The sequence below is a fragment of the Mastigoproctus giganteus genome, chromosome 6, assembly GCF_048544385.1.
Source record: "Mastigoproctus giganteus isolate SK-2022 chromosome 6, ASM4854438v1, whole genome shotgun sequence".
Classification (NCBI taxonomy): Eukaryota; Metazoa; Arthropoda; class Arachnida; order Uropygi; family Thelyphonidae; genus Mastigoproctus; species Mastigoproctus giganteus.
The window spans coordinates 238,197,959-238,212,185 of NC_143580.1; the positions used below are offsets into that span (position 1 = coordinate 238,197,959).

Sequence of the window (14,227 nt, forward strand, 5' to 3'; positions counted from 1 at the left end):
CAGCCATTCTCAGACAGCATGCCGAGGTGATGCTGTGTGGCCTATTTGTGGTTCAAAGGAGCATTCCCAAGGAGACTATACAGCTTCCACTCCTACACTGCCCAAACTGTAAAGGAACCCATCTTACATTTTCTAAAGCATGTGACCTTTGGAAAACAGGCAAAAAAATCCAAAAATATAAAGTGGAGCATAAAGTCACATACCCCGAAGCAAGAAAGCAAGTGATGCTAACCATGCCTAGCCATATGCATTGGTTACCAGAAACAGCTGATCAACTGCAAAACCCAAACAGATGTCACTATAGAACCGACCGACCATTTCCTTTGCCACCTGGGTGAAAACTATGTTAACATATAATCAGAAACCTACAGTCAATGAAACAAGCAATGTGCCAATCAGTATCCCAGCTGATGCTATCTCAACCTTGCCCGGAACCATAAAATCAACTGTTGTTGAAAATCAGAAGAAAATGAAAACACGCAATAACAACATGGAAATTGATGTTCAATCAGAGAATGATGACACAGTACTAGAATTACATGCCAATGATACAATGGACACAGGATGCCTAACCTTTCACAGAAAAGAAAAATCAAATCTAGGCAGACAGAAACCTTCTCAGAAAAACACAGTCAGTTCAATCTTCCTCAAATAAACCCAATCAATGTATAAATTTCTACAATGGAACTATAGAGGATTACGTAATAATATAGATGACTTGAATGATTTACTCATACACACTAACGCAGTAGGTGTATGTTTACTGGAAACATTTTTATCACCATAAACTTCTCCGAAATTCAAAAATTATATTTAGGTGAGACAGGGATAATAGCTACCCCTGCTCATGGAGGGGTAGCTATTATTGTCAAAAGTACCATACTGTCAAGACATCTCCAACCAGTGGTGTATTCAGGCCGAAACAACGTTCCGGTACTTTTTTCTAAATGTTTGTTGTTTATTCAACTACACGGCCCACCATTAGAAATATGAAATCCAAATTTTTATGCCCAAACTTGGTTGTGGTCTCATCATTCTGCTGTTGACCAACAAACAAAAAGGGCAGTTACACAAGAATACATAATCGATCCTGTATGAGAATTTCAATGATTCTTCTGAACAGTATTTTTTATATTATTTTGGAGTTTTTATTTTTGTTTTTTTTCTTTTGTGATTTAAATTTTTTGTCTTTGTTTTTTACTTTTGAAATTTTTATTTAATAGTTATAAATAAATACTGAACAAATATTCTAATCTTTGACTTATTTATTTTTGCAAATGAAGAAAAAAGGTAACTATTTGTTGCTGTAATTAGATGCTGTAATAAATAGTTAATCGGCAAGCGTTCTGGTACTATTTTTTTTAGCAATACACCTCTGTCTCCAACTACACACCTCCTTAGAAGTTGTAACAGTTCAGATGGGAATGGAAATATTGCTAACCCTTGCATCCATTTATATCTCCCCGAATTATCCTTGCTCTCAGACTGAACTTGACAACTTGACAATCTTATCACGCAACTACCACCTCCTGTCTGTTTACCAGGTGATTTCAACAGTCACTGCCCATTGTGGGGATCTTCCATTGATATGAGAAGCCAATTAATTGAAACATTCCTGGATAATCACAACCTGACTCTCCTAAATTCTGGCTCTCCAACTCATGTTCATTTAGCTACAGGTAATACATCAGCTATAGACTTATCCATGTGTTCAACATTTCTTTTTTCAAGCATGGAATGGTCAGTGCTGAATGATCCATTCCACAGTGATCATTTTCCTATCATCAGTTCAATTCAAACACAGGTCATGTCCTGTCCTAAAGGCCGTATTTCTTGGAATTTTCATAAAGCAGACTGGAAAATCTACTCCACTTCTGTCCTACTCGACAACCAGTATGTAGAGAAACAAAATATTGATGACACAACCAATCACATTACCAGTCATATATTATTGGCAGCCAAAATTTCCATTCCAAAATCCAACCAGCACAAGTGGGTACACCAAAAGCAGTGGTGGAATGAAGATTTCTCCAAAATGAAACAAGAAAAAAACCTCTGTGCTTGGAATCAGTTTTGCAAATTCCACACTACCGCCAACCTTTTTGTTTTCAAAAAACTGAGAGCCATAGCAAGACAAATTAAGAAAAAGCAAAACGTGACTCTTGGATTAACTTCACCTCAACTATTAACAAAGATACTGACACTCGTATTATCTGGAAAAAAATACAAGCTCTCAATGGAAAATTTCTACTGTTACAGTCTCCAATAATACAATGGAATGGGCAAGATATATCCTCTTCTACTAACATTGCAAATGCTTTAAAAGAATCTTTCTATAATATTTTTGCCTCTTCCTCTTATGTGACCTCGTTTCAACACATTAAAACTAATCAAGAACATGAAAAATTGAATTTTTCAACTAATCTTTCATTTCCATATAACCAGGCCTTAACTCTAGCTGAGAATAAGCCCTCTTATAATCCTACTAAAATTCCGCAGTGGCTCACTGATAAAGCAAATTGGCAGAGGTATAAAAAAACTAACTAAATTTGACACAGAAATAATTCTAGAATCAACAACTGATGAAGCAGTTGAATATGTCACAAAAACAATATTACATGCAGCAGAAAAAAACATACCAAAATCCTCTTCAAAATTGCTGATACACCCAAAAATCTGGTGGAGTAATGAATGCCATGCAGGTAAAAAAGAGCAAAGTAAAGCCTGGAATTCCTTTCACCGCAGTCCAACTACAGCTAATCTTATCCGGTATAAATGTGCCAGAGCAAGAGCAAGGTACATTAGATGCTGTAATAAATAGGTGACTTGGATCTGCTTTACTTCAACCATCAATCAAGCCACCCCTACAAATAAAATCTGGAAAATAATCAAAAAAATGAGTGGTAAACACTAGATCACTCCTGTGTCTATCATGGAATGGGGGAACAGAATGTTTCTGATCCTGCCCAAATTGCCAACATCTTAGGGGAAAATTTCCATTCCAAAATCTGACCAGTGCAAGCAGTTACACCAAAACCAGTGGTGGAATGAAGATTGTTCCAAAGTGAAATGAGAAAAAAACCATGTTTGGAACCAGTTTTGTGCATCAGCAACAAAAAGTTACACACCAGCCTTCAGAAGATTTAAAACAAATACAGAAAAACAAAAATTAAACTTTTTGTCTAAAGGGAATGAAGAATACAACCTACCATTTACTCTCCACGAACTGCGTAGAGCTCTATCAACATATAGAAGCAGTGTTGTAGGACCAGATAATATTCACTACTCGATGATACAGGAACTAAGTACTGAATCATTGCTGTCACTTCTTGATCTGTTCAATAGACTTTACCCGGAAGATACATTCCCTAAACAATGGCACCTTGCTACAGTCCTCACCTTCCTTAAACCAGGAAGAGACCTAACAAACCCTACTTGCTGTAGACCCATTGTTTTGACCAGTTGCCTCTGCAAAATTATTGTAAAGATGATAAACGTCGACTGATATGGTACTTAGAAAACTTTAATATCCTACATTCTGCACAATATGGTATCCGAAAAAACAATCAACACTAGAGAACTCCATCCGAAATGCATTCCTTAGATCGGAATATCATGTCATGGTGTGTTTTTATATCAGTAAAGCTTACGATTCCATGTGAAAGTAAGGCATACTCCGCGAATTATATCACCATGGACTTCAGGGTCATCTCCCAATTTTCATTCAGAACTGCCTGTATAAACGCACATTTCTGGTTCATTTTAAAACTTCATTATCCCAAGTTTTCTTACAAGGAATCCTCCAAGGCTCTGTTCTCAGTACTACACTTTTTATAATTGCAATAAATACCATTGCCGAACAAATTCCAAACACTATTGATACAGCACTATTTGTAGATGACCTTAGCATTTCGTGTCATGCAAAAAACATGCAAATACGGAGGATGCGGATAGGTCAGAAAATGACCACAGCATATCCAGGGAGCAATATGGCCTTAGTTGCTAATGCTCCTAAAAACCAAATAACAACAGCAAAAAACATGAATACTGTTGAAAGACAGTTACAAGGGGCAATAAATAAGATCAGTTCATGGACACAAACTAATGGATTTCAACTCCGTGGGCATAAAACGTTGTGCATCCATTTTTGCCACCAACGTAAACTTAACCCACATCCAGAACTACAACTGAATGGCCAACCAATAGCAGTTCATCCCAGCATAGGGTTCTTAGGAATCGCATTAGATCATAAACTTACCTTTTTAGAGCATATTAAAAAAACAGAACATCCTGTCAGCAAAAGCTAAACATTATTCGGGTTCTCTCAGCAACTAAGTGAGGAGCTGATTGAGTTACGTACCTTGTTACAATTATACAGAGCCTTAATAAGATCAAAACTTGACTACAGAGCAACAGTGTGTAGCTCAGAGTATGATATGTAATTTGGGAATGCAGTAAACCCTTGATTTAATGGTCAAAACAAATTTTATGGTCACCAAAGTGTATTCTGAATGTTCTTGCAAGATAGGGAAAACTGAGAACTCATGTGTCACAACAGCTACCAGCAAGCATTCTAGTCAGTTTATGGATATGCTTGCTGTCATCCATTAAGTACTCATGGCACTAAGAAAAGAGAAAAGGGTTCATGATTGTTGTGTAGAAACTAAAACTTTAGAGAAGTTAGACTCTGGTATGTCTATTTCCCACACCCATGAGCAATATGGCGTGCAGAAAACAAACTTGTCAGACCTTGGAAAAAAAAAAAAAAAAAAAAAAAGGTGCCTCCGTAGCCAGGTGGGCAGGAGCGGCAGTGCATAGCATACGCTTCTTGATTAGACCGGGGTTCGAGCCCGTGACCATCAAATACGGAGGATGCAGAAAGGTCAGGGAATGACCACTGCATATCCCCGGAGCAATATGGCCTTAGTTGCTAATGCTCCTAAAAAAAAAAAAAAAAAAACCAATAACCTTGTAAAAAAGCAAGGCTAAACTAAAGAGGTTTTAAGGAGTTGATAAGATTCACTAGCATCTCAACCTCAGCTTCTTAGTTCTGACCCTGCATAAACTTTTCCAGGTACTGCTATATAGTCAGTAAATTTTCTTTTACTAACTATATACAATGTATGAAACAATAAAGTCAGGGTAAATAAAACTTGCTTTTTGTTGTTTAGCATACATACGTATACAGAACAACTACTGTATTAAAATTTTCAGCTATGTGTGATAAGAATAGTCCCAGAGGGGGGAAATCTGCTTTCAATTTAATAAACATTTGGCAATAACAGAAGTATTATATAATTTGATAATATGAACCAGAGCTGTAATGCTCAATATGTTCTACATTGATATCAATATTTGTAAAATAATAGAGAAGTTTACCTCAATGTAATATGTAGAACACTTCTGTATAATGAAAAAATTGAAAATCTTACATAACAGTAAAAAATAATTAAAAATCAATTGAACACAATTAAAAATCAATCTAATGCAATTAATTAAACAGATTAATTAAAAGAAATTTAACGAAAAAATGCAAAACGATTTTCCTTCCTGAAGCTGACAATGCTTTTCGACCGTATGTCGTGATCACAGGAATGAAAATTACCAAATAGGGGTAAGCATGAAACTAAAATAGGGATTATTTGTCTTTGCACATGCGCATAAAAAGCCCATGAATCGGAAATTAGAAAATGGCTGGCGAACATTAACAGAATTCTCGTGTAATTTAATTTCGACAGTTTCTGCAATTAATAGTCTGGTATAATTAAGTATTTTGGCCTCGTTAAATAAAAAAAAGTATGTTTTTCGTTAACGGCATGAAAGGCTAATTCTGACACTGTTGAACGAAAAGCACGAACTGAGGCCTCATGTTGATTAACGAGAAATTCAGAGGAAAATGCGTAGCACCTTGGTACGACAAGTTACAATCACCGCAAGAAATGTTGTATACCAGGTCATTTGTTTGTGAATGAGGAAAGGACTGAGTGATTTCCCAGTATAGTGTGTAGTTTCCATATTGGCCTGGCCACAATTTTAAATTTGGTATCTTTAAAGAATCTGTTAAGCTGTTTGTGCCACTGTTCAACATATGGGACAGAAATAAAGTATTTTTTAATATTACAATTGTTGGTTGAAGTTGGTTGACTTCAACTAACAATCATAATATTAAAAAATAGTTAGCTTAACAGATTCTTTAAAGATACCAAACTTAAAACTGTGCCAGGCCAATACGGAAACTACATGCTATACTGGGAAATCGCTGTCCTTTCCTCGTTTGCAAACAAATAAATGATCTGGTATACAACATTTCTTGCTGTGATTGCAACTCGTTGTACCAAGGTTCTACCCGTTTTCCTCTGAATTTTCATTTTAATCAACACGGAGCCTCAGTTCGTGTTTCTCGTTCAACAGCATCAGAATTAGCCTTTCATGCCGTTAATGAAAAACACTTTTTTATTTAATGAGGCCAAAATACTTAGTGTCCAATGTAATTATACAAGACTATTAATTGCAGAAACTGTTGAAATTAAATTACATGAGAATTCTGTTAATGTTCGCCAGCCATTTCTAATCTCTGATTCAAAGCACATGCACAAAGACAAATAATCCCTATTTAAGTTTCATGCTCACCCCTATTCGGTAATTTTCGCTCCTGTGATCACAACATACGGTCAAAAAGCTTCAGAAAGAAAAATTGTTTTACATTTTTTTGTTAAATTTCTTTTAATTAATTTAATTTTCAATTGTGTTAGATTGATTTTTAATTGTGTTCAATTGATTTTTAATTTTTTTTTACTATTATGTAAGATTTCCGAATTTTTTTTTTTCATTTTAATTGCTAAAGAATATCATACGAGAGTGTTCTACGTGTTTATATTGAGGTAAACTTCTCTTATTATTTTATAAATAATTATATAATTATAATCATGTGTCTGCAATAAGGCCTCTGAGGTTGGGATTATTCATACCACCAATTTTAAACACACACACCAACCATTTATGACTGATTGAATAATGAAATAAAATAAAATAAAATGATAGAAAAGACTGTAAAATAATATTTGCAAAAAACTTTTAATTATTTACAAAAAACTAAACTATAACAAAAGTAAAAAAGTTAAAATGCATTAAAATATAAATATAAAAGTGATAAAAAGACGATAAAAACACTACTAGAGCTTTCGGAGGTGTCTTCCTCCTTCCTCAGTAATAGTAAGACTTAAACGACACATCCTTAAATACCAGGTTCACGGCACACGTGGATGACCAGGCACATACTCAGCATTCCTTTCACTTGTACCAGAACCGGAAGTGGTCTGGACACGTGGAAAATTAAAACGTTTATCTCTTGTCAAAACCACCACCTCAAAAAGGGGGTGAAGCCTAACTCCCCTGTCTCTGTTTATACTATTGTTACCAGAGGATCCAATCCACAGACTTTCCAGCCACTTGCGGTCCCAGAATCTATGCGCCCGGTCAAGGATGACAGCATTGTCGGGGGGGAGATCTGGTGTTGTTTTTCTCAATAGTGCTCGGCAATGGCGGATTTATTGAGCTCTGCGGTCTGTATCGCTCGTGAATGTTCCCCCAGACGGTCCTTGAGACGCCGTCCTGTCTCCCCCACGTAACATTCCCCACAATCCGGGCATGTGATCTCATATACGACCCCACTACTAGAATCCCTAGTAATGGGGTCTTTGACCTGTGACACTACTGTGTGCAACCTCCGGCCCGGAAGCTGATTTGCCTAAAGGAAATTAGGCAAATCACGACGGATCTTATGAGGTGCGGTTACCCCCAGAGGGTCATTGATGAATACAACAGAGAGGAAGAGCCCAATCGGGTAGTTCCGCCTGTACCGCTTACCACAGTGTATGTTCCCTACTATCCGGGCCTGTCAGATCGCATTGCGAGGATGCTTCGCGACTTTCAGACACGCTGTGTGCAGCTTCCGGGCCGGAGGTTGCACACAGTAGTGTCACAGGTCAAAGACCCCATTACTAGGGATTCTAGTAGTGGGATCGTATATGAGATCACATGCCCGGATTGTGGAGAATGTTACGTGGGGGAGACAGGACGGCGTCTCAAGGACCGTCTGGGGGAACATTCACGAGCGATACAGACCGCAGAGCTCAATAAATCCGCCATTGCCGAGCACTATTGAGAAAAACAACACCAGATCTCCCCCCCGACAACGCTGTCATCCTTGACCGGGCGCATAGATTCTGGGACCGCAAGTGGCTGGAAAGTCTGTGGATTGGATCCTCTGGTAACAATAGTATAAACAGAGACAGGGGAGTTAGGCTTCACCCCCTTTTTGAGGCGGTGGTTTTGACAAGAGATAAACGTTTTAATTTTCCACGTGTCCAGACCACTTCCGGTTCTGGTACAAGTGAAAGGAATGCTGAGTATGTGCCTGGTCATCCACGTGTGCCGTGAACCTGGTATTTAAGGATATGTCGTTTAAGTCTTACTATTACTGAGGAAGGAGGAAGACACCTCCGAAAGCTCTAGTAGTGTTTTTTATCGTCTTTTTATCGCTTTTATATTTATATTTTAATGCATTTTAACTTTTTTACTTTTGTTATAGTTTAGTTTTTTGTAAATAATTAAAAGTTTTTTGCAAATATTATTTTACAGTCTTTTCTATCATTTTATTTTATTTTATTTCATTATTCAATCAGTCATAAATGGTTGGTGTGTGTGTTTAAAATTGGTGATAATCATGTGTGTTTTTACTACAAATGTATGTGATCAAATCCAGATGTAGGTGTTTTTTTCTCTCCTCTTTCTCCTTTTTATTATTATTATAAGCATATTGTGTAAGGAAGCCTGAGGCTTATGCTGCAATAGCTGAAAAAAAAAAATTCTGAATTACCCTGAGAGAGAGAGAGAGAGAGAGAGAGAGAGAGAGAGAGAGAGAGAGAGAGAGAGAGAGAACAAGCATCAGAAGGGAATCACCAAGAACAAAGAATGATGATATCCAGCTCAGGACCCTGGATGTGCCAAGCCCATACTCACCAGATGTGATCCCCTGGGGTTTTTTAATTATCCTTTGATTCTTTTGACAGAAAAATCAAATGAAATGATATAAATAAAAACACCATGGAAAGGAAATTTACTGAAAATTAATCACCGGAAAGGAAATTTACTGAATAAATATACTGAACATTAAACCGGGATCTTATTTTTGGCATTTATAACCACCCTCCATGGCATTCTCTGATCACATGCAAAGTACTAATTTTACTTTACCTGGGGGTATATTAAAATGACTACTTTGCATATGTATTTAACTATACTAAATGTATAATCCTAATACTAACTCTTAACGTCCATAACACACCTTCTCAAACAGCCTTAGATGCATCCACTTTTCAGAAACAGTCATTACCAATTTAATCATCACAAGGTACTTCAAATCTTACCTAAAAGTATACTGAATTAAGTAAGGTTGTTTTTATAGATTATGAAATGCAGAATTCATTTGTATTTAATGGTGAATTTAATTTTTTTGTGGAATTTTTAAAAAATTTAGTAATTGTTAACATTAATTTTTTTTTTTTTTTTTTCACTCTGTAGCAACTTCTGTTGTGTGCTACACAATCTCTTTTCCTTTGCGATACATCTTCTTCAGAGAAAGTTTCTCCTACATCTACCTGTCCTCCCGACAGGCCACCACCTATAGAGAATAAATTGAATCCTCCACCATTTGCTTTTGTTCAGGGATGCCAACTTTTAGCTTTGGCAATTTCTCTTTTTTTGCCAAAGAACAGAACACTGTGGTATCTCAGAACACTCATTCAAAGGAATGCTGATCCAAAGTAAGTATAATCCTAGGGGAATAAAATTGAATAAATCAGAATTATTTTATTATTTATTATTATAGTAGAAATATCAGTAGTCCATCATGCTGCAAGTTGATACTACTTGAAACTGGTAGGATATTGCATTTTTTCCTATATCCAAGAGATATAAAGTTTCAAAAATCAAGTCTGGTTTGGGGTTGCCAATTTTGTTACTTGAGTTTTGTTTTGCTTATTATAAATTGACTGGTGCAGATATGGCTGATACCAATGGTAAATTAATTAATTTTTACTTAATATTACTATAAAAAGACTTTAACCAAATTTATAACCTTTAACAAATCTTTAACCTCTTTCCCCACCAAGGTTGCTTCTCCAAATTGCTTATTTGATCTGCCAAGAGCATTTTCAAAGCTTCTCCCTGACCTTTCGCAAATTGTTGCTATGGTTAATAGTTTATAATAAATGTTTTTAAATGTTTTTTTATCAATTTTTTTCCCCTTGACATTGGCAAGTATGTGATGAGGGGATTTCCCAATGATGCTGCTGGTTCTCCAAATTACTATTACTAGGATCCACAGGCTACCACTGTAGGAATCCAATGTGTTTGACATGCACTGCAACCGATTGGAAACTTGGAAAGGGGGAATCCTTGTGGCTGAGGGACCCAGCTTCAACACACCACTTTGGTCCCTGCTTTGAAAAGACAGTTAGTCCTGGGATGACTCACTCAGGATCAGTTGACTAGTGAGTTCACCTGTAAGAATCAACCAATATCAATGTCATGCTCCTACTCTTATGGTTTGATGGATAGGATTCAGGCTGGCAGCAGTGCATGTATGGTGTATGTGCTTAGACCACACACGTTACCTTGGTGAAAAAGAAATGGACACAGGATAGCAACCATACTGTCCCAAAAAAAGATAAATCCAGGGCTGATAAAGAAAAACCATCAGCAATTCAGATGCTCACTGACAGATTCACTGAACCCAAATAATGGCTAAATTTCTGTATTGGAATTGTCATGGAATCTGACAAAGTGCTGACAACATTAAGGCCCTGCAAAAGCATCGACCAGTTTGATTTTGCTTATGGGAGACATAGTAGTAGTGGCATGTGATGCAAGAAAGCAAGTGTATGAACTTATGCATCATCAGCCAAAAAAAAAAAAAATCACACCATTCCCTCCAAATGCCTGTCCAGTTCCTCCTTAAGTTTATTCCACCTATCAACTTACAACGACAGATGGAAGTTTGTTCTAGCAATTAACCACCAGCTGGCTAAAGGAAATTTTCTGCACATCTGTTCTACATCTGTCCTTTCTTAATTTGAATTTATGCCCCCTTAGGTTCGTAATCTGAACAAGTGGAAGGATCCCATCAGAATTCAGCATGCTCAACCCATTCAAGGCCTTATACACCTCACTCAGATCACCACGCAGGTGCCTAGTCTCCAGCCACTGCAATTTGCAGAACTTAAGCCTCTCTTGGTAAGAGGATCCCTTCATTCCCCTCACCAATCTTGTTGCCCTTCTCTGTACACGCTCAAGTAAATATACATCCTTCCTAAAATGAGGCCTCCAGACCTATACTCAGTACTCAAGGCGTGGCCTGACCATTGCCTTATACAGAGGGACAATCACCTCCTTTCCCCTGCTAGCAAAATTCCTATATATCATTGACAAAACCCCATGACCTACCCTGGCAGCCTGTCTGCATTGCTCAGAAAACTTCATATCTGACTGCACAATTACTCCCAGGTCTTTTTCATTTTCTACCACCTTAAGTGTAGTACCACACTGTTGGTACGTTTCTCTGGGGTTACTGCTCCCATATTCAGCACTTTACATTTGTCAATGTTAAACTGCAATTGCCACCTCTCAGCCCATCTGCTCAACCTTTCCAGATCCTGTTGCAGTATCGTCTGCAAACTTGGACATTAAGCTTGATATACCATTATCAATATCATTTATAAATACAGAAAACAATACTGGACCCAACACTGAACCCTGTGGGACTCCACTAATAACATTAGTCCACGAAGAGCAGCACCCATTGATTACCACCCTCTGTCTTCTCCCACTAACCATCCTTTTATCCATTGTAGCAACTTACCCTTAATACCATTATGCTCCAATTTGTACAATAGTCTTTCATGAGCAACAGTGTCAAAAGCTTTCCTGAAATCCAAATATATGATATCAAAATTATTTTTTGCATCCAGTTCCTTTGTAACCACATCATAATATCCTATCAAATTTGTCAGACAAGACTTTCCCTTAACAAACCCATGCTGTGTCTGAATTATTGCTGCAGTCTTGTCTAGATGATCCTGCAATGCATCTTTAACCAGTGACTCCATTATTTTACCAGGAACAGAAGTTCAACTAATTGGTCTGTAATTACTCTTGTCACCCTTCGATCCCCCTTTGTGAATTGGGGATACATTTGCACATCTCCAGTCCGTGGGAACCTTCCCTGAGTCCAAAGATGCTCTCATAATTATGGCTAAGGGTTTGCTTAGTTGCTTTGCTGCCTCCTTTAATATAACTGGATAGATCCCATCCACCCCAGGTGCTTTTCTTATGTTTAACTTTAACAATTTCTCCTCCACTTTGCTCTCAGTTATTACAAAATCATTAAGTATCCTGCTACAATTTGATAACCTTCTGCCATTTTCAAACCTTAATAATTCCTCATGTGTGAATGTAGATGCAAAATACTCATTCAGTTTGTTTGCTATCTGAGCAGGATCATCAACAGTCGAACCATCGATGTCAAGTGGACCAATCAGATTTATCCCCTTCCTTTTAGAGTTTATATAAGTAAAGAAATCCTTGCTGTTTTTCTTTGCATCTCGAACATGCTGCTGCAGAAAACAATCATCCAATAAATCCAGAAAAGTCTGACCAGTGTGTGAGTGACCAACCCACAAGTTCCAGTCAATATCTGGGAAGTTAAATTCCCCCATTATAAGACATTCTGATTTACTAGCCCACTCTAATTCTCTGTACAATTGTTCATTGTACTCATTCGAGTCATTAAGCCTATAACACACTCCTACTCTTATTTTTGCTTTCACAGTGCTTATGTCACACCAACCTGACTCAACAGTGCACTGTTCATCTATATCAACTGGATGCACTTCTTTTGATTTTATGTTTTTCTTAATTAACTGCATAACACCTCCTCCCTTTATATCCTGTCTATCCTTTCTGTACACATTGTACTCCCCAAATTCCAGTTCTGCATTCCTTATATATGTGTGACACCATGTCTCTGCTAGCCCAACAATATCCACCTTTGATGTCTTGACCAACACTTCAAATTCATCAAATTTATTAACTATACTTCTAGCATTGGTATACATGGAAGCATACATGCTCCTATTCCTATTCCTATTCCTAGTTACCCTAACACATCCCATATACCCACCTATTTCACGATGACTGCCATCCGTACCTGAAACCCCCAACGCCCCTTGCTCCAGGTCGCTACTTATTCTAATAGAAGTTAATACATATCTGAAGGAAAATGAAAGCCTTTCCTTTGGTTCAAGGTTATGAACTGTGCAGATGAAGAGTTGAGCTCATGGAAATGGATGTTTATTCAGAAAATTTTGCCATTTTTTTTGACTTAATTAACATATTAAATTGTGTTCAATAAATAATTTAATTGGCTAGGCCAAATAAATAATTTAATTGGCCTAGTCATGTTCATTAGCTTATTTTTAATTTAGGTAGAAATTTTTTAAATTATCACTTAATATTTATAGGGCTTTTGTATCAGTGATTTCAATGACTTCAGCAAATTTGTGTGAATATTGAATTATGTAACTAGTAGCATAGTGCATGAAAGTTAGAAGTGTAGGGTTTTAATGGTGGTAAATAAGTAGCTTGAAGGTTCTAATCACATATGTTGATATGTATATATTTTTTTGTTTATAGCTAAGAAATTTTATTCTACTAAGGCTGTAACTAAGTTAAAATTATATGAATGTAAGATATAGCGTAATACATATTACTGCAGTTAATGTAGTAATTAAGTTGATTTTAAATAGAAATCATGCCTCAGACAATAACAGCAAAGGTAGTTGCATGCATGCATGCATGTACAAGAGTTCTGTGGCTCAGGAGCAAACTGAAGGAGCCTTACAAAATGTGCTACTTGTGCAATGTTTTCAGATGAATAGAACAGGACACAATGCAGCCAAATGGGATGTCTTTGTGTATGCTTGGTGCAAAGACAATAAAGAAATTACACACAAACTCGGGATTCTGATGGGCATTTGTGAAGAGAGCTTGAAGATTAGGGAGGATGCCCTCAAAGGAATTAAAATAGGCTCAAGCTCTCAGCTGCCCAAGTGAATGCCAGAGCTTATACTTGTGTATCAGGCAACAGCAGCAATTCCCAAGGCAGAAG

The 14,227-nt window shown here is 37.1% G+C and overlaps 1 protein-coding gene across 1 annotated transcript in view; it reads left to right on the forward strand.

Annotated features, from left to right (window-relative positions):
• LOC150085112 (pleckstrin homology domain-containing family H member 1-like) overlaps window positions 1-14,227 on the forward strand; it is a 919,142-nt gene that overhangs the window by 817,328 nt on the left and 87,587 nt on the right. Inside the window, exon 22 of the mRNA XM_090376468.1 lies at window positions 9,583-9,824. Within this exon, the coding sequence (XP_090232594.1) occupies window positions 9,583-9,824 (242 nt within the window). The remainder of the gene's footprint in view (window positions 1-9,582; window positions 9,825-14,227) is intronic.